This window comes from Nyctibius grandis, chromosome 1, assembly GCF_013368605.1.
Source record: "Nyctibius grandis isolate bNycGra1 chromosome 1, bNycGra1.pri, whole genome shotgun sequence".
Lineage (NCBI taxonomy): Eukaryota > Metazoa > Chordata > Aves > Nyctibiiformes > Nyctibiidae > Nyctibius > Nyctibius grandis.
In genome coordinates, this window is record NC_090658.1 from 78,211,746 (window position 1) to 78,231,484 (window position 19,739).

General features: G+C 38.9%; 1 protein-coding gene across 5 annotated transcripts in view; it reads left to right on the forward strand.

The window, feature by feature from the left end:
* Positions 1-19,739, forward strand: part of REV3L (REV3 like, DNA directed polymerase zeta catalytic subunit) — a 135,231-nt gene that overhangs the window by 83,275 nt on the left and 32,217 nt on the right. For 4 of the 5 annotated variants that reach the window (XM_068409845.1, XM_068410022.1, XM_068410103.1 and 1 more), the window contains exons 13-18: positions 1,476-5,676; positions 6,082-7,064; positions 7,673-7,755; positions 8,826-8,951; positions 10,525-10,717; positions 13,115-13,226. In XM_068409845.1, the coding sequence (XP_068265946.1) occupies positions 1,476-5,676; positions 6,082-7,064; positions 7,673-7,755; positions 8,826-8,951; positions 10,525-10,717; positions 13,115-13,226 (5,698 nt within the window). The remainder of the gene's footprint in view (positions 1-1,475; positions 5,677-6,081; positions 7,065-7,672; positions 7,756-8,825; positions 8,952-10,524; positions 10,718-13,114; positions 13,227-19,739) is intronic. The other variant, XM_068410189.1, reaches the window with a different exon arrangement.

Sequence of the window (19,739 nt, forward strand, 5' to 3'; positions counted from 1 at the left end):
ATGTCAGTGTAGAAGGAGTTTATTACTGTGAACTTTTACATCAACTTCTTATAACAGGAGATACAGTAAAATCAAAACAGATCTCAGTCCAGTTCATCTAAATTTATAAATGCTTATCCACACGTGAATCTGTGTTCATAACATCTGACTGACTGACAAGTATTTTTGCAATTGTTATATCTGAATAGTCAGGTATCTTCCAAGTGTTTGTTGACACTTCACGAAACTCCCATTTTCTTGCTTTTCAGTTAACCATCCACATTCTTTTTGTGGAATCCTACCCTCAAAGAATCATAGGCAGCATATCCCAGCTGTGTTTCACAGCTCAGGGACTCTGTCTATGCATTAGAAAATGTTATTAGAAACAGATTGAGACTTCCTTTTATTTTTGTCACCTGGCAACAAATAAATTGCTAAACTGACAGCAGCACAAATCTAAGATAATCCCCAAATTGGTTGAGACTTACAGTAAAGGCCCAAAGGATCCCCTGTCCAGTATGACAGTGTGCAGCGCGTGCTTCCAGGTCATACAGCATGTTTCATAACTCCTATCCCCCTTCAACATTTCAGCTAAAGATGGGGACACATGAACAAATTGCTGTGTGCCAGGAGCTCTGTGTTAACTGCCTCTTTGCAGAGGAATAAACTCCTTCAAATTACTTGGTGGTCGTTGTGGTTATGAGCAAGCACAGAGTTGCTGCAAACCAGTTGTTAGTTTGTTAGTTACCACCTGCCTGTCCACACTTATCCTGCAGTAAATGTGGCAAAAGTATGAGGAAAAGAGAGAGAAATCATCCCAGGTATCATGTGATGAGTCTGCTGCACAGGACAGTTACTGCAGCACACGCTTGTCACAGATGTGTGTGGGAATGTTAATGCATGGATTCATGATCTAACTAAATAGGTGCGAGCTCCTTGCATAAACACCTGAATGGGTGGTGGATTGCTCTGCTTCATAAAAGTGCAGCAAACTACCTATGCTTAGCACACAGGACAGTTAATAAAAAGCCCTTGCCATGTTGTAAGATAGTACTTTAGCTTTCTGTGCGATGACTTTTCTATATGGGGAAAGTCATCTAGGTAAGTTCTTTGTTTTTCAGAGCCAATGAGTATGCATATTTCTCAGGGTCAAAGCAGGATACAAGCTTTTCTAGAAATCAGTCTGTGTGTATTTAGTTATCTGAAAGTGATCTTAGAAGCCTTTCAGAAACCAGCATGAAATCTTTGGCAATGGTATGCAAGCCTACCATGTAGGAGTAACCGGCTGAGACGTAAATACTGACAATGTGATTTTGATAAAGCAACTCATACTCTGGGTCTGTAGTTGTCATGATCATAAATGCAATGTGATTTGGAAGAGTTTTGTTTCTTCTTTGGATGGGAGGGCTTTCAGGAAAATGTCATTAAAATGGTTGATGCCTTAGGTTACTTTTTTACAGGAAAACTAGAATAAAATTGCTTGTCTTCCATTTCAGACAATCCTTTGAATAATGAAAGTTCTCGAACTCATTCCTCCGTCATTGCAACAAGCAAAATGTCTGTAAAGACCTCAATCTTTCACAAAGATGCTGCTACGCTAGAACCCCCATCTTCTGCTAAAATTACTTTTCAGTGTAAACACACAAGTGCCCTTTCTAACCATGTTTTGAATAATGAAGATTTAGTAGAAGACCTCTCACAACCAAGCACAGAAACAAGACCTGAACTTTCAGTCCATTCTCTTACAAAAGAAAGCACTTACTCAGCAAAGTACCCAGCTCCGTTCAGCAATAGTACCCATGCAGAAAACTCGCACAAAGACAATAACAAGAAAGATGCTCTCACAGTTCCTTCATGTGAAAATAATATTTTTGAGTATGAAGATGATATTTCATCAGTGAGCAGACAGATACCTAGTAGGAAGTATACTAGCATCAGAAAGGCTGAAAAGGATGTCTCTTTTATGCATATGGGCCGCCACATTGGTGACAGCATGTTGAATAAAAACTTATTTAACTTTTCTGATTTGAACCACTCTAAAGGTAAAATGTCCTCTGAAGTAAATGAAAAATCCAGCAGTGCAAGTATAAATAGGTTTTTTCCAGCAACAGTTACAGAAAATTGTGAATTGGTGTCTTGTTCAGGAGGCAGTCGAACTGTGGTACGTTCACTTGAAAATAACACTGATGAAGGTGGCCTTAATAAGCTTAAAATTAGGTATGAGGAATTTCAGGAGCATAAAGTAGAAAAGCCAAGTCTTAGTCAACAAGCAGCCCATTATATGTTCTTTCCTAGTGTTGTTCTTTCTAATTGTCTCAGTCGACCACAGAAGTTAGCTCCCGTGACATATAAATTACAGCAAGGCAACAAACAGTCCAGGTTGAAGCTGAATAAAAAGAAACATAGTTTTATCAATCATCAGGAGCCTGCAAGTGTAAACGATGTTGTATCAGTGAAGGAAAGCTGCTATACACAAGGTAATGCTTCTAGTAACATTCCTGATAAGGATAGTGCTTTACCTAGTGACTTAGTTCAAGTTCCTCTTGAGGCTTTTGGAAACAAAATGCCTACAAGCACTGCTAATTATACTGACTGCCAGTTTGCAGATGGATCTCTTGAAACTGAGCAGTCATTTGGATTATGTGGGAATAAATATACACTCCGAACGAAAAGAAAGGTAAATTATGAGACTGAAGACAGTGAATCAAGCTTTGTCGCACACAACTCAAAAATTAATCTACCTCAACCGATAGAAAGTGTTGAAAGTTTGGATGGGTCTCAGAAGTCTCGAAAGCGTAGAAAACTTTCTAAAAAATTGCCACCTGTTATTATTAAATATATTATCATCAATAGATTTAGAGGGAGAAAAAATATGCTTGTTAAACTAGGGAAAGTAGATTCTAGTGAGGAAAGAGTAGTACTCACAGAGGAAAAGATGAACTTATATAAAAAGCTTGCACCTTTAAAGGACTTTTGGCCAAAAGTTCCTGACTCTCCTGCAACCAAATATCCTATTTATCCACTAACACCAAAGAAAAGTCACAAAAGGAAAGCAAAACATAAGTCAACCAAGAAAAAAGCTGGAAAACCACAAAAAACAGGTAGTAAAAATATTAAAAGAACTTTAACTTTCAGAAAAAGGACTCATACAATTCTTTCTCCTCCTTTGCCATCCTACAATGCTGAAGCTGAAGACTGTGACTGTAACTATAGTGATGTTATGTCTAAGTTAGGTTTTCTTTCTGAGAGAAGCACAAGCCCAGTAAACACATCTCCACCTCGCTGCTGGTCTCCCACGGATCCAAAAGCAGAAGAAATTTTGACCAACCTGGACAGAGAAGCTTTATTTAGTAGGGGGCCCAATATGTACAACAGCAAGACTGTTAATTCTAGTGTAGGAAAAAATAGTCGAGCAAAAACTCAGGTTAAGAAATGTAAAAAGAAATTTGCTAGCCCCACTGTATCTACCAAGAAAAAGAAAAAGATTGATCAAGCTGATAAACCAGCAGATGATGGAAAGAAGAAACCTAGAACAAAACAAAGACAAAAAACAACCGAAAAAGCATTCTCAAGAAAGCACGTTGTATTTAAAGATGAAAAAGGAAATACTTGCTCTGCTGCAGAAGTGAAGTTTGTGCTGAAACATCAAGATCTGCCTGAGATTTCTTACAACTCTATCAACTCACAACCATTTCATAACCAGAAAGACAGTCCTCTTCCTGGTTATTCAGCAGGATATCTACCATCAGCACAGCTCCCTTCAGCAGCTGATGCACAAGTTAATTCATCAGGCTGTTTTCATTCATTGATGGAAACTGATAAGCCTGTAGGTGCACAGTGTTTACCTGCTCCACAAGAAGACCCTCATTCATCTCTTGCATCTACTCCTGTGGCATCTGGAAGAGAAGTATCAAAAATGAGCTCTCAAAGGCCCAGGACTCAAAGTGCTATATTTAGAATGAAGGATTCTGCTCTCATTCAAAACATATTTGATCCGTCTAATCACTCAACTCAGGTAACACAGAATGTGCACATCTCTAAAGATAAGACTTCTGCAAAAGCAGAAGAGATAAAAAAATTGCAAAACAGGTATTTACTGCCAGCTGGGAAATTAAATGAAGCTCATGACTCTTCGGACACAGTGAAGATGGATCAGTTACATGCCACTAACTATTTGCATTGTAAAGACAATAATCAACAGCAGATTTTTTGTTTACCAGAGGCATCCAAGCATTCTGATCCTTGTCCTTCTATTCGTAAGTCATCTGAGGAAAGCCCTGGGCCACTTCAGTTGCCTAAGAACTGTTTTGTAACATCTTTAAAGAGTCCAGTGAAACAGTTAAATTGGGATCAGAACCAGAGAGGATTTATTTTTGATATGTCACATTTTCAACCTGAAAAGGTAAAACAGAGATCTCTGTCAGAAACAACCACGCAACCAAAACCCATCTCCCAGTATAAAAACAGGACTATCGTGGCCCCATCAGCGTTCAGTGAAGGACAGTCTGGCCTAGCTGTTTTGAAAGAGTTGCTCCAGAAGAGACAGCAGAAAGCTCAGAATGCAAGTGTAACACAGGAACCATTACCAGCTAAAACACAGCTGAACAGGAATATACCATGCTCTCTTGAACAGAATAAAGCAATCAAAAGGTCACGGTCAGTCACATCACCAAGAAAATGTCGTGCTCCCAGGAATACAAAACCTAAAGAAAAAACACCAAAACTTTCGAAAAAGGAGTCTTTAAGCCAGCAGATCACTAGCCGCATTGATCACTCTGTGTCTGATGACAGCCCTATTTTTTTTTCAGACCCTGGTTTTGAAAGCTGCTACTCACTTGAAGACAGCTTGTCTCCAGACCACAATTACAACTTTGATATTAATGCTATAGGTCAAACTGGATTTTGCAGCTTTTATTCCGCAAGCCAGTTTGTCCCAGCAGATCAAAATTTGCCCCAGAAGTTCTTGAGTGATGCAGTTCAAGATCTTGGTTCTGGACAAACAACAGAAAATGACTTTCTGTGTCATAATGACCAAAAATCTGAGGAAGAAAAGCAGCATTCTTCAAGCACAAGTAAATGGATACGGCCTGGTTCCCTGAGCCCTGAGCTTTTTGATAAAGCCGCACTGGATAATAACGAGAACCACTGCCGTAGCCAATGGAGGAAAAATGTTCATCCTTCAACATCTATATCTAGTTCTGTCAATACCTCTTGTACGCAAGAGACTGAGGTCTGTTTAAATGAAAAATTCAAATTGAATATAAATGCAGTAAGTAAAGAGAGATTTCTTAACCTTCCTCAGCCAACCAGCTCAGACTGGATTCAAAGCCACGTTAGAAAAGAAACCACTTTTGAACCCTGTCAACCACTTGATTCAGTTAATACCTCTTTTACATCCATATTGTCTTCTCCTGATGGTGAACTTATAGATGTAGCTTCTGAGGATTTAGAATTGTATGTTTCGAGAAACAGTGAGGCATTAACTCCAACTCCAGATAGTTCACCAAGATCAACCAGTTCTCCCTCACAATCAAAGAATGGAAGTTTTACACCTCGTACTGCTCACATTCTTAAGCCTCTCATGTCCCCACCCAGTCGTGAAGAAATCATGGCAACTTTGCTGGATCATGATCTCGCAGAAACAATTTATCAGGAACCATTTTGCAGCAATCCTTCAGATGCTCCAGAAAAGCCAAGGTACTGTGTTAAATGCATTTCTGTCTACATATGCCTGTGATTATATTAAATTTAATTTATTACTGTAAACAATTTTATGCTGTTATGTGGCACAGATGCATGAAAGATCCCATCTTACATACATTTGAAGCTGATATACATCCCATATACATACATTTGAAGCTGAGAATTACTGTACTTCCCATGCAAATACCCATTTTCATTCATCACACTTTGGCTTTTTTATTGCTTGATATTATTGTAGTAAGTGGGAGTGTGCCTGCTTGGTTTGTAGAGGAAAGATGCTGCCCACAGAAATTGGACAGTGAGAAAACTGGTTAGCAGGACTCTGCTTGTGTATCATCTTGAGAACTGCCTGCAATGCATTTTAGAACAAAACAATAATTCAAATGATTTTCTTAACAGTGAGATTGGAGGACGACTTCTCACGGTGGAAACTAGACTTCCAAATGACCTGCTTGAGTTTGAGGGGGACTTCTCATTAGAAGGTCTACGACTCTGGAAGACTGCATTTTCAGCAATGACAGAAGGTCCTAGACCAGGGTCTCCTCCCTGTTATGGTCACTCTACTGTTAATAAAAGAGAAAGTAATAGCCATAAAACTAGTGAAGACAAAAAAATAGTCATAATGCCATGCAAGTGTGCTCCAAGCCAACAGCAAGTTCAGATATGGCTTCATGCCAAAGAAGAGTATGAACATTTTAAGAAATTGCCTAAGAATCATCCTGCTGAGCTGGCAAAGGCAGCTGAGAATTTCAGCTCTGCAGTATTGTCTGAAGAGAAATCTATAGAAGTAGTAAAAGCAGCTAAAGATCTAAATTTATCTAGCCTGGAAGATGAAAGACCTGTTGTGCCTACAAAGAATTCTTCTGCTTCTGTGGCAGATACTACAAAAACACAAACCAAGGAAACCTGTGGTAAGTCTATAAGCACTATAGGAAATTCTATAAATACTAAAAATGACATAGACTCTAATAAAACTCCATCTGAAAGCAAAACACTTACTACTTCAACACTAGAACATGATAAGGAGGAGGAAGAGGAAGATTATTATGTCAGTTACAGTTCACCAGATTCTCCAGTACTTCCTCCTTGGCAGCAAGTAGCGTCTCCAGATCCCAAGCAGTCCAATTTAGAAGACACAGAGTGGAAAAGTCAGGATATTATTTTGTCTTCTGTGGAAGGAAATGATGTAGTACCTGTTGGAAGTGCACAAAACTCTCCATCCACCCAAGAGGACATTAGGACATCCTTTGACACATCTCCGTTTCCAGTTAATGAAGATCCTGGAAATTCTGAATCCATTTGCTTACATAGTACACCCATTGTGCAGAGAAAAAATCAAGATGGAGTACCTGAAGTTCTTGGGTTTACTCCTTTATCCACAGGTAAATCCATTAAGTGATTCTAATGATACCCAAAAAAATTTTCTGAATGTGCTAAGATATTATATTTATTTTGGCATAATGAGAAAATAATTACATCTCCACAAAAATACATTTAACACTAGTTTTGGAAGGGAAAAGGCCTGTGCATTATTGTTAAAGTAACTATTGAATTATGAAAAAAGTCTAAAAGCAGAACACCCTTTTGCTTCCTGATGGTCTCTAGTAGCTGAATTCTGAAGTTGTGGCGAAAAACTTAATTTAAAAGTATAGCTTATTTTGGGGATTTTGAAGTCTTATTGGTTACATTGCTTGTATTTTTCCAAACATAATCTCAATGTAGTGTGTGTATAACATTGCAATGTTCAAGATAATAATCACGTGAGGTTTGGCAACTTACTGGCCTTGTACTATACATTCCTAAATGTCCGTAAATACCAGATTGTAAGAGTTGTGCTTTGGACTGGACAGAGAATAAAGTTGTATTTGTGTATATATATAATATTTGTTTATAACATTAATCAAGTGTCTCTGGTTGTTTCTAACATGTTGTTTAATGTATAGACAATATTATTGAGGCTGAGCAGTTTTGCACTCATCTATGTTTACAGAACCAAAAGCCCAGAAACTGAGCCACAAGAGGGGAAATAATACTGATGGTCTTCGAAGAGTACTTCTAACCACACAAATGAAGGTAAATTAAGATTTTTATGTACAGATGTATTTTTATTATGCCACACGTACACATTTCCATTCTCTTTCTTCTGTGTTGTTTTTTTCTTTTACTGTTAAGATCTTGAAAATACATTTAAATTGGTAGGGTAAAATTGCTATAGAATCAGCGTACACTCAAAGTTAGGAAGAAGAAATCAGTTTAATTTGCCAGGAGGACAAAAAGTTGGATATTGAGAGTATGTTCTTTGTTTTAGGGTAGTGAGATGCTAACGAAACTGGAAAGAGACACGGTGTAAGGATGTTGTTTTCCTCTTTTAGTTACAACAACCTTTTTAAGTTCTGTTGTGATTTTCCTTTTATATATATATGTGTATATATATACACACACAGACATGTATATTTATGTGTCTGTGTGTATATTAGTTTTCAGACAGTGTTCTAAGCATTTTCTGAAAACAATGTAGGCAGTGAATGGCACTGGTGCGCTGACAGAGTAGAAAAGGAATGGATCACATAAAATGATCAGACTCACGTGTTTTCCCTAAACAGTTTCCGCTCCCCGTGTTGGAAATAGGAACAGTGGGCTAGGTGCATAACTGAAATGTCCCAATAGTCTTTTCTTTTGTTCTCAACATACTGGTATTCACGTAGGTACTTAAGTGTACCCTTAATTCAGTGCCTTAAAAAGGGGTGACTGAAACAGAGGTTTTTGATTAATTATTGCTCAAGAGAGAATAGAGTTTGCTGGTTCCCCTGTCCTTAGGCTTCTAAGAAAGCCAATATGTGCGGGTTTTGGGGTTTTTGTGTTTGGGTTTTTTTTCTTTTTTTTTTCTAAAAGTATTTCAAATTGCCTCTTGCTTTACTATGAGGTTTCATTAAAATTATTCCTAAAAGGCAGAAAGATACAACTGTTGTTTCACTGTTGAAAAATGACATGATGAGGTGGTGAAAGCTTTCTTTTTAGTAATTGTAGTGTAGCATTTACATTTTCTTTGATGAATTTGTATTTAATACTGCATATGAATTTAGCAACCTGTAGTTTCTTCAGTATTATACTGTGCTTTTTTTCTTCCCCCCGTCCCCAATAAGAATCAATTTGCTGCCCTTGGCGCTCCAAAGAAAGAGACTTCTCAGATTGAAGGACCATCTTTAAATAACACTTACGGTTTTAAAGTCAGTGTGGAAAACCTGCAGGAAGCAAAATCTTTACATGAGGTAATGTACTGTTACATGTTATTTTATAAAATGATAGTTTATCAGACCAGTTTTATAATGGCAGAATTTAAAAATATTTTCCTCCTTGGTCCCTGCCTGACTTAAAATTAATCAGTGTGTGATGTTTGCAGCTTTAAGTGGCTGCTCTACTAGTTTCAGCTTGATCTCTAAGTGCCTTTAATAGTATTGAACTAAATTTCACAGTATTTTTGTTGAGAAGGTTGTAAACCTTCCTTTAAAAAAATAAAAATAAGGGAAAGATCAGAAGGAAGAAATAGTAAGTTTTGTGTAAAAACATTACTGGAAAAACTAGTTGACCATAACTTTCATGGATTGTTTCCTTAAGAAACAAGGCATCTGACACCATTCAGTCAGGCCTTTCCAGTGTCTCTACATGTTATCTTCTGAACCTGTTGTCCAGTTTCTACTACATGTAACAAAATGGTATATGTCTCAAAGAGTGTTTCTACATATTTTATGTAGATCAGTGGTTGGTCTGGGAAGAGAGATCAAAATTGGTGCTGGAGAAAGGGATGTAATGTGAATACAGTACTGCCGTGTTTGGCTGCTAAGTGGCCAGCCGGCACATGTGTGCTCCCAGTCACCGCATCCATGGCTTGGAATTAGCTGTTGACCAATTTACATATGAGATGGGGAGATAGAAGTTTTATGCACTGAGTAGATGACATAGCAGAAGCCACAAGAAACTAATGATTTTGCAGGAAATGGAGATGGAGCTTGATAGTAAAATTTCATTTCAGTGATGGCTGTAGTGATTTAGCATGCAAATCTAGAGGAAATCAGGCTGCCCCCAAGGCATCTTACATACTCAGAAATATTTGTAACTTTTCCCTTGTAATCCCTCCAACTTGCCCATTAGTCCACATTATCAACTATATTATGCAAGACAACAGAGCAACAACATAGCGTTGAAACAGTATTAAATACTACAGTATTTATTGTAGAGTCAAAATTGTACAATATATAGGGATTAGTGTTTTCTTAATGCAAACCATTCTGCAAAAAGCTGTAGCAACATGATGTGGAAGTTCATTAATGCAAGTGAAGGGAAAGTTAGGTATTCTCCATATCTTCCTGTAAGTGACTTCATCTTCGTACTTGTTTGCATGTCTTGGGGAGGGAGGGAAACGAAAATAAAGACCAACAGTGATTCTTTGTTCTTGATCAGTCTGGAAACTTAATTCCGCTCAATATGCAAAGCTGTTTGAAAACATTGTAGGAATTTACAGTTGTTGAAGTTGAGCATTTCTGGTTTTTTGTATTTTCTGCTTTTGGTAGAATATGATAGTATTCAGAAACAAATACTGAATTTTAATAATTGAGTATAAAAATGTATTAAGTGATTAATCTTTTTTGTAAGGTAATGCTTTTTGCAAAAAAGTGAGATCCAGAGAGGCATGTTTCTGGTAATTCTCAGGTGTGACCTCTTAGTTACAATATAATATGACCATATAAATGTCTGCAATGACTTCATTTTCACTAATAATCTCCTCTTAAATTTTTTGAAGAAAGCTCCAAAACATACTAACTTACTGTATTTATTTGTTGGTAGGTCCAACACCTTACCCTCATCAGTATGGAGTTACATGCTCGAACCAGACGAGATTTGGAACCAGACCCAGAGTTTGATCCAATCTGTGCTTTATTCTATTGCATCTCATCAGACACAGCACTGCCAAATACTGATCAAAGAGAAATCACTGGTGCTATAGTGATTGATAGAGACAGGACACGCTCAAGCCAAGGTTCCTATTTCTTTTTTCTTACTTAACGTGTTTTACGAAGATGCTTGTTTCATAGTAGTCAAACAGTAGCAAGCAAAATCGAGTATCTATGTTACTACTTAGCTCATTTAATTTTGCCTTGTTGACTATTGGATGAATGGCCATGTTAAACATAGAGAGAGTTTTCCTGCTTATATCTTCAAAAGAACTATTGCATGGGCTGTAAACCACAAATAACATAGGCATGTGCAAAGTATCTATGTTTGCATACTTGTGGACAAGCTCCTGCAGTGTTCTAAAAGTGTAAAGAGGAAAACCTGCCTTTAGTTTCCTACTCAAGTTGCTGGATAGCTACAAGTAGAAAATGTTAAAAGCAAGACAGTATGTTTTATATTTTACTTAAGGGTTATTTTTGTGGTTTTATCTGATCCTTTTAGGATCTAAACAGGGGCCCTTATTCTATTGTACCTTTTTGGCTTTGTTTAGACCAGTGATACTCAACCTGTGGCTCTAGAGCCGGATGTGGCTCTTCATGGCCCTACAGGCGGCTCTCGCAATGTAGGCGTCTGATCGGCGCTCCACTCTATCAGGCAGCGCGGGGAGCACTGAGCAAATGGACCAGCAGTGTGGGAGTCGCTGAAGTTCCCCCTCCCATAGGGGGAAAGAAAAGGAGCTGCTGGGATCCCCCCACAGGTAAGAGTAGAGATCACCTCCCACCCAGCAGCTGTGGGGCAGAATGGGGAAAAACTTGCCCTTTTGCCCCTTCCACCCCTCCACCCCACTCCTTCCTAGCAGCCAGAAGGGGTTGAAGACAGAATGCTGCTGGGAGAGAGGATGCTGATGTGTCATGTCGTGATGTATCAATATGTGATGATGTTGAGGCAGCATCATCACACATTGAAGTGTCATGATGGAAAAAAATCACACTGTTGATACTTGATTTTTATGGTGCTCTACAACTCCATTTAATAAAGAAGTGGCTCTCCAGCTGTTAAAGGTTGAGTACCACTGGTTTAGGCTAGTAAAAAAAAACCCAAACAAACAACCAAACAAAAGTCCTTTTTCTTTCAGGGTTTTTTTGGCATTGTGAATGTGTATTAAACCACAAAATACTGTCTAAAATTTAAGTGTGGACAAAAACCTACCAAAAATAAATTTAGCATTAAGGCAACAGCGCCTTCTTTTACCAGTTTATTTTTCAAAGTATTGTAGATATTATATCATGTTAAGCTAAGTTCTTATGATTCTCAGTGAAGTTTATTCTGGTACAATATGCTTGTTACTATCTTTAAAAAAAATTATCTCCATTACCTTACTAAGTGAGATTTTCCACAGCGTAGCCGCTATGGCTCCCCAGGTGTGCGCCACTGATAAATTATCAAGAAGCAGCTCTTTGTAAAGTGGTCCAATAATATTTTGAGAAACCAAAGGTTCTTATCTGTTCTTGTTAGTGAAATAAAATGATATGTAAATGTTGTTGTGACATTCCTTGCTTTAATTGATGTGTGCTGTCAATATTTTCTTGGTTCAAACTTTTTTGAGCTCCCTGTGGGTAACTTGACATTGAGATACACCTTTTCTTCTCTTTTTTTGTTATTATTGTTTTGTAAGTTACAGTACTCATTTTAACATTTATTTCTGAAAGCACACTTTTTTAATTCTCAAGATCTTAAGAACGTGTCAAAGTAGAATGCCTTTTAAAAGCTCCAGATTGTTGGCTTAATCAGAGACATTACTATCTGTTGTATAGAGAAAAGGAAAACACAGAGTATGTGTTGCATATTATTAATTTAAAGAGTTTTTTTATACAGAAGGCAAATGTTGAGTTCCTGCATGCATACAAATTTAGCTATTATTCACACATTATCAATGTAGACACTCTTAATATACACTAAGTGAGCAGTTGCTCGTGTTTTTCTATTAGTAACTTAGCTGTGTTTTTTAAGAAGTGTACTGAAAAAGGAACTATACTATATTATGTAGTATTTTCATTCTTCAAAGCATTTTGCAAAGCACTACTCTAAGCTAGCAATTAAAATACATATTTTCCATGAAAACACTGAGCTGTCATATGGTCCTTTAATATTTCTTACTCAAAAATAATTTTCTAATAGCTGGACTCTTGTACATGTAAAATGGTGAAATTTCGCTTGAATCAAATTTATTTATGTCTGAGAATGTGTGCAAGATTACCACTATGGTAGAATTTTACAAAGTAAAAAGGACAAACTTTTCCACCCAAGCAGAACAAAATAAGTCCGTGGAATTAATTGTGATAATAATTAGTTTTAAAGATAATTATAGGTTGTGTTCCATACTTCTTTTCAGTTATATGTTTTATTCTAAAGTAATATTGTTGACTGAAGTAATGGAATTCCTTCTAAATTGTAATTATTTTTTTTTTACTTTATTTTCTAGGGAGCAGAGACCAAGCCCCCTTGCTCACAAGATCTGGAGTTACAGGACTAGAAGTCAGTTACGCTACTGATGAAAGAACTCTTTTCCAGGAAGTAGTGAATATTGTAAAAAGGTAGCATATCTGTACGTTCTGCTTTTATTTTTCAGGCTTGGTACAGCAGATTTAGTTCCTTCAACCCTTGCCAGTCTCTCAAATACTTTTTGTTGTTGTTGTTTTCCCTCAAAGGCTTATTTCTAGAGTGGACAAGCATGGTGGTCTTCTGAATAAAAATACTTTTTGCTTCTCCTTTTCTCTGACAGCAAAAACATTCAGATCCTCTTAAGCAGCTGAGTTACAGTATTGAAACTCATCAGCCATATAAGTAAACTTCTTTAACATACAACCTTTCCTGTTAATCCCAGAATTCATTACACATCTCTCTCTGAAACTCTCAGAATAGTAGATGTTAACAGTGCTGAAAGCTATAGAAAACCACTTAGATGGGAAGAATTTTTCTAGGGACTCTGAGGCAAGACAGGAAAAAAAACTGCATGAGACTGAAACTGCTATGGACAGATTAACATAACCAGTAGTTGAAAAATCAGTTTCCTTCATTAGTTTTGTCTTCTCTGAATGGAAATCCCCTGCTCCATCAAACTTTGAAAACTGCTGGTTTTCCCCATCTCCACCAAGGCTGGGTAGCCTGTTGGGTAGCCCTCTCAGCTGGTGAGTAGGTGGAACCACAGATGTCTCTTCAGGCCCTACTGACAGAGGTGCAAAGCTGTAAAATTGCAAGGAAAAATAAACAGATTTAAATTATGAGTCACCCTGCTGGAATAGAGGCACAAGGAAAAAGTGTGTACTAGGCAGAGTACATTTGCAATTCTTTCTCTCTCCAACCAGAAAACCTCTGATGAGAAAGACATTGACCAACCCCATGAAGCCAGAATACAAAAAGAGTTGCTGAATGCAACCAACACAGGGTGGGTCCTGACAGAGCAGCAGATCCCTGTTCAGAGAAGACAAAATTCAGGTAAGGAACGTAATTTTATTTTTCTCTTTCTTGGAAATCTGGTGCTCCATCAAACTTAGGAAAATTACTGAGAATGAGAAGCTGCCAATAAATGAAGAATTTTCCACCAGTTGTGTGGAGGTTTAAAAAGTGACAGTACATAGAGAGTATGGGGGAGAGAACTCGGCAGTTAGAATATATATTTATCGCTGAAGAACAGAAGTCATCTACATCTGTACATACTGAAGGCATTACGGAATGAAAAAAAGCGTGCAATTTTTGTAGTACTTCAAGATGGAATGTACCAATCACCAGGCTGCTGACTGAGAAAGCTCTTCTTAAGAGATCTTCTCTTTCAACACTGTGCTAGCATGCCTTTTTGACTCAACAACTTTATCTTCAAAGATTGAGTTAGTTAACTTTTATTCCTGGAAGATAAAAGATTTAATCCATCTGTTAATGGAGGGGCAGACTGCTGTCGTCTTAGTCTACTTCCCTTCCCCCTCTATGCAATATCGCCTAAGGAATCGGACTTCTGCTGAACTCTCAACAAATACGTTTTTAAAACTTGGACTACATCTATAGTTTGCAGCTCTTTTCCCCCTTTATTTTCTGTATCCTAGGCGAAAGAGAATAAGGAATTTTGCTGGAGTAAATGTTTTATATTTCTTAAGCACAAACCAAGTGTCTAGGCCCAGAGTAGCTTTAACTGAAGGAAAAAGTATGGTAAAACTACTTCGTTAGAAAGTAGTGGACTGCAAAAATCTTCCTTAGCGGGAAGTGAACAAGCAAGCAGCTTTAATGAAAACTTTCAGCATCAGGAATTATTTTTTAAACAGTCTTCTGTTGCTCTTTTTAGTGTTATTTTTTCCAGCACAAGATAGGCACTCTAGTTGTTCTGGTAGGTGCACTTAATACTACATCTAATAGGTTAGAGAAGGAAAACAATCAGGCCTTGTTTAAGAAGCATTACCACTTGCAGCTCATGGAGCAAAACTCAAGATCACCTTAATTTATCAGCAGAGGACCATATCAGTATCTTTTATGTACTGATGTATGCATCAGGCTAGAGGATAATAGGTTCTTGTGTCCAAATAGCGTGCCCAGTGTGACTGCAGCTTGCTTTGGTTCATGTTCTTGGCCTGTTTGGCTGTTGGAGGGAAGGGTGGAAGTGTGAAATTCCAGATTCCTGGCACAGTGAATGACAGAGTATCTATTCAATCCTGATTGTCAATACCAGGAACAGACTTCATCAACTTGTTGGTGCACTGAACAGAGTGTACCTCAGCTGTGGAAGGAACTGCCTTATGCAGTCCTATTGAAGAATCCTTGTTCACATTTCTAGTCATTCTCTTAGTAATTGACCTAATTCTTGCTCTTATTTCATATATATGAAATTGTGGAATCATAGAGCCATTTAGGTTGGAAAACACCTTTAAGATATTCATTTCAAGTTCCAGCCTTCTACTTCTCTGTTTAGGCCTTTTGTTTTTATTCTGTTCTGGTTATTGAAAATAAGAAACGGTTGATTCTGTCACTTCTTATCAATAGATATAAACTCTGGGGGAGCACAGTAGAGAATTCTTGACCACTGTTCCCAGCACACAGATGAGGGAAAGGTGATTCCTGGGAAATTTATCCCTTCCTGCAATACTCTGTTTTTCCATCAGAAATCTGCAAGCATTTTGTCTTCAAATGACCCAGAGAGTGTACGCAAATAGTCTTTGTAATGTGCTGGTTAATACTGAAGGACACAGATGCTGAAACAAAGATTAATAAATTAGTGAGGTTTTAATACTTGCTAGTGCTTTATTCTTGGGCTGCACCATGAGCCGTTTGTCACTGAAGAGCATGTCGCTGATCTAACTTTTTATAGCAGAGCTAAAGTTACTCTGTTAGATGTTCACTGAAGATGAGTATTGCTCCAAAAACTTCACTGGAATTGATGAGCTGAAGTTGGATTCGGTTGTACCTTCACTGTCAAGTTGTTGAGCGTGCGCTAGATCTGAATGACCACAGTAAGATTAACATGTGTTTCCACCTAGATGTCCTTAAAGTAAATACCAGGTTAAATGTTAGTCTGTGAAATTAATAGATGGTGTCTCTGATTAACTCGGGGCAGCTGGCAAATGAAAATAAGTCATCTTAAGGTCTGCAGACCAGAAGATGACCTGGTTCTTTCTCTGGAATTGTGATCTCTGATTTCATCTATGCTGAAAACTAGCAGATTTGTCCAAATATTGAGGGGAACAAGCACCTTTATTTCTAGGAGATTATTACTGAGAGTGATTTAGCTGTGAAATGGGAGTACTTACAAGTGTGAGTACCAAAATCTCTGTAGAGACAGTGAAAAGAAAACACATCATTGTAAAGGGAATTTGAGAATTCTCTTTAATTCTAAAAGGTATTGAAATACTGAGCTGCTTGAGGGTTGAGAGGCAAGGAACAGTTTGAAAGGAAGAGCCAGAGGTGAGTTTGGAGGAGGCAGGGAAGAATAAACTACATGGATTTGCAACAAAGCAAAGCATAATTACAATGGTTCTTGGTACCCTGACAACCATCTTAGAGTTTGAGAGGAAGCTTCACCTACACAGGTACAATTTTCACTTCTTTGGTAAGCTGTCCTCTGGTTTGTAAACAAAAAAAAACAGGACTTTGGCTCAAAACTGGCATGAAGCTGCTGAGAAACAACCTCCTTCCCATCCTGTGCAGCCAGTGTGGATGACCTACAAGCACAGAGAGCCAAGTTGTAGGCTCTTTGGAGTTGTCATATGGGAAATTCTTTTTTTTTTTTTCCCTTGAAATGGAGCCTGTACATATATTGCTGTACTAAAAGACTCTGCCATGTTGCCTGAACAACCTTCTTGAATAGACGCTCTCTTTATCATAAGGTGTCAGCTGCAGTGAGTTGGGAGAAAAATTGGAAGAGGCTGTCTGCTTGTAAAAGTGAAACAGAACCACCTCTCTGTCTGAACCTAAAGGCAGAAAAAAGAGTAAACACGTTCACTTAGCTCCATAAACCAGTCAGTAGAAAACACAGGAAGGCTGGCTGTTTAAGGAGGAGGAGGAAGGGAATGCTATGAGAATGTCAGAGATTTAAAAAAATGCAGGAAAATTAGAGACGTCCAAGCCTGATGGAGCAGTGGATTCCCATGAAAGAGAAATTAAATGTCTGGGCCTCTCCTTCACTTTCAAGGCAAATTGTGCCACTCTTCTGTAAGTGCAGATACTACCAGACAGCAGAAAAGGGCTGGTCCTGAAGGCATGAGAGGAGCAAAATTTGGGGAATTTGTGTGGGAATGGACAGTCCCCATCTCTGTGGTGTGCAGAGGATGTGGAAACAGAACGGGATTGAAAAAAAAGTAGTAGATTCACTGCTACTTGAAACTCACCAGCTACCCACGGTTCTTTGTCCCCATGGAAGTAGTTTCTGGTAAAAGTATAAAAGTTGTAAGATTTTTCTTAAAGAATTTGGGGATAAAACATTTGTACATTAATTAGCTGTTAATACTTAACATTTAAATATTTCGTGTAATGTTTTTCTTGTATGATGCTAACCAATTTTTGCATTGGATACAATGCATTATATTTGTTCTTCTGTAAATGCTCTAGCAACGTTTTTCTTTTTAAAATAGCGATGTGTTAATCTAACCTTCTTTTCCCAGGCCAGTATCATCTTCTGTGGTGTTTTCCTGTAGAAATCTTTACTTAATCTCCTGTATCAACTTCATATATTTTTATTGTCCAAATCAAACTGGAAAAACGTTTTCAGATATTTCAGTTATGTATTTGAGTCACCAAGTATTCTGCTGCCATGCACAGTTACTGCTTTTGTCTGCATCATAGGTCTGGCCTAATTTTTTTTTCCCCATTTTCTCTTAATTTTAGCTGAAAGAAAAATAGCAGTCAGGAAAACCAGACACATAATAGAAGGGAAGGCATAACTGGGGGCTTTAGTATTCATTCACAAAATTATCAAATGGGAAGGAGGAAGAGATGGCATAACAGCACATATGACTTAGCTAGAAAGGAAAATAATCACGTTTCTTCTCTCTGCAGCATATATGAGTTGAATGCTAATGCTGTCATCTTTAAATCCTGCCAGTATAAATGCTGCTTTTCATCTTTGCAGAGAGACTGGCAACAGCATGCAAAGCAGTATCGGTGCCCATCCTTTTAACAAAAGAGCACTATGTTGGCAGGCACACCTCTTCACAGAATCACAGAATCACAGAATGTTAGGGATTGGAAGGGACCTCGAAAGATCATCTAGTCCAATCCCCCTGCCGGAGCAGGATTGCCTAGACCATATCACACAGGAACGCGTCCAGGCGGGTTTTGAATGTCTCCAGAGAAGGAGACTCCACAACCTCTCTGGGCAGCCTGTTCCAGTGTTCAGTTACCCTCACTGTAAAGAAGTTTTTCCTCATATTTATGTGGAACCTCCTGTGTTCCAGCTTGCACCCGTTGCCCCTTGTCCTGTCAATGGATGTCACTGAGAAGAGCCTGGCTCCATCCTCATGACACTTGCCCTTTACATATTTAGAAACATTAATGAGGTCACCCCTCAGTCTCCTCTTCTCTAAGCTAAAGAGACCCAGCTCCCTCAGCCTCTCCTCATAAGGGAGATGTTCCACTCCCTTCATCATCTTCGTGGCTCTGCGCTGGACTCTCTCTAGCAGTTCCCTGTCCCTCTTGAACTGAGGGGCCCAGAACTGGACACAATATTCCAGATGCGGCCTCACCAGGGCAGAGTAGAGGGGGAGGAGAACCTCTCTTGACCTGCTAACCACACCCCTTCTAATCCACCCCAGGATGCCATTGGCCTTCTTGCCACAAGGGCACACTGCTGGCTCATGGTCATCCTGCTGTCCACTAGGACCCCCAGGTCCCTTTCCCCTACGCTGCTCTCCAACAGGTCTGCCCCCAACTTGTACTCATACATGGGGTTGTTCTTGCCCAGATGCAGGACTCTACACTTGCCCTTGTTATATTTCATTAAATTTCTCCCCGCCCAACTCTCCAGCCTGTCTAGGTCCCTCTGAATGGCTGCGCAGCCTTCCGGTGCGTCAGCCACTCCTCCCAGTTTGGTGTCATCAGCGAACTTGCTGACAGTGCACTCTATTCCTTCATCCAAATCATTAATGAATATATTGAATAGTACTGGTCCCAGTACCAACCCTTGAGGGACTCCACTAGATAGAGGCCTCCAACTGGACTCTGTCCCGTTGACCACCACTCTCTGGCTTCTTTCCTTCAGCCAGTTCACAATCCACCTCACTGCCCGATCATCCAGACCACGCTTCCTCAGTTTAGCTGCGAGGATGCTGTGGGAGACCGTGTCAAACGCTTTACTGAAATCGAGACAGACCACATCCACTGCTTTACCATCATCTATCCACCAGGTTATGTCCTCATAAAAGGCTATCAGGTTGGTTAAGCATGACTTCCCCTTGGTGAAGCCATGTTGACTGCCCCTAATGATCCTCATATCCTTGATGTGCCTAGAGACAGCACCAAGGACAAAAGTTGTTCCATTACCTTTCCAGGGATGGAGGTGAGGCTGACCGGTCTATAGTTACCCGGGTCCTCCTTCTTGCCCTTTTTGAAGACTGGAGTGACATTTGCTTTCC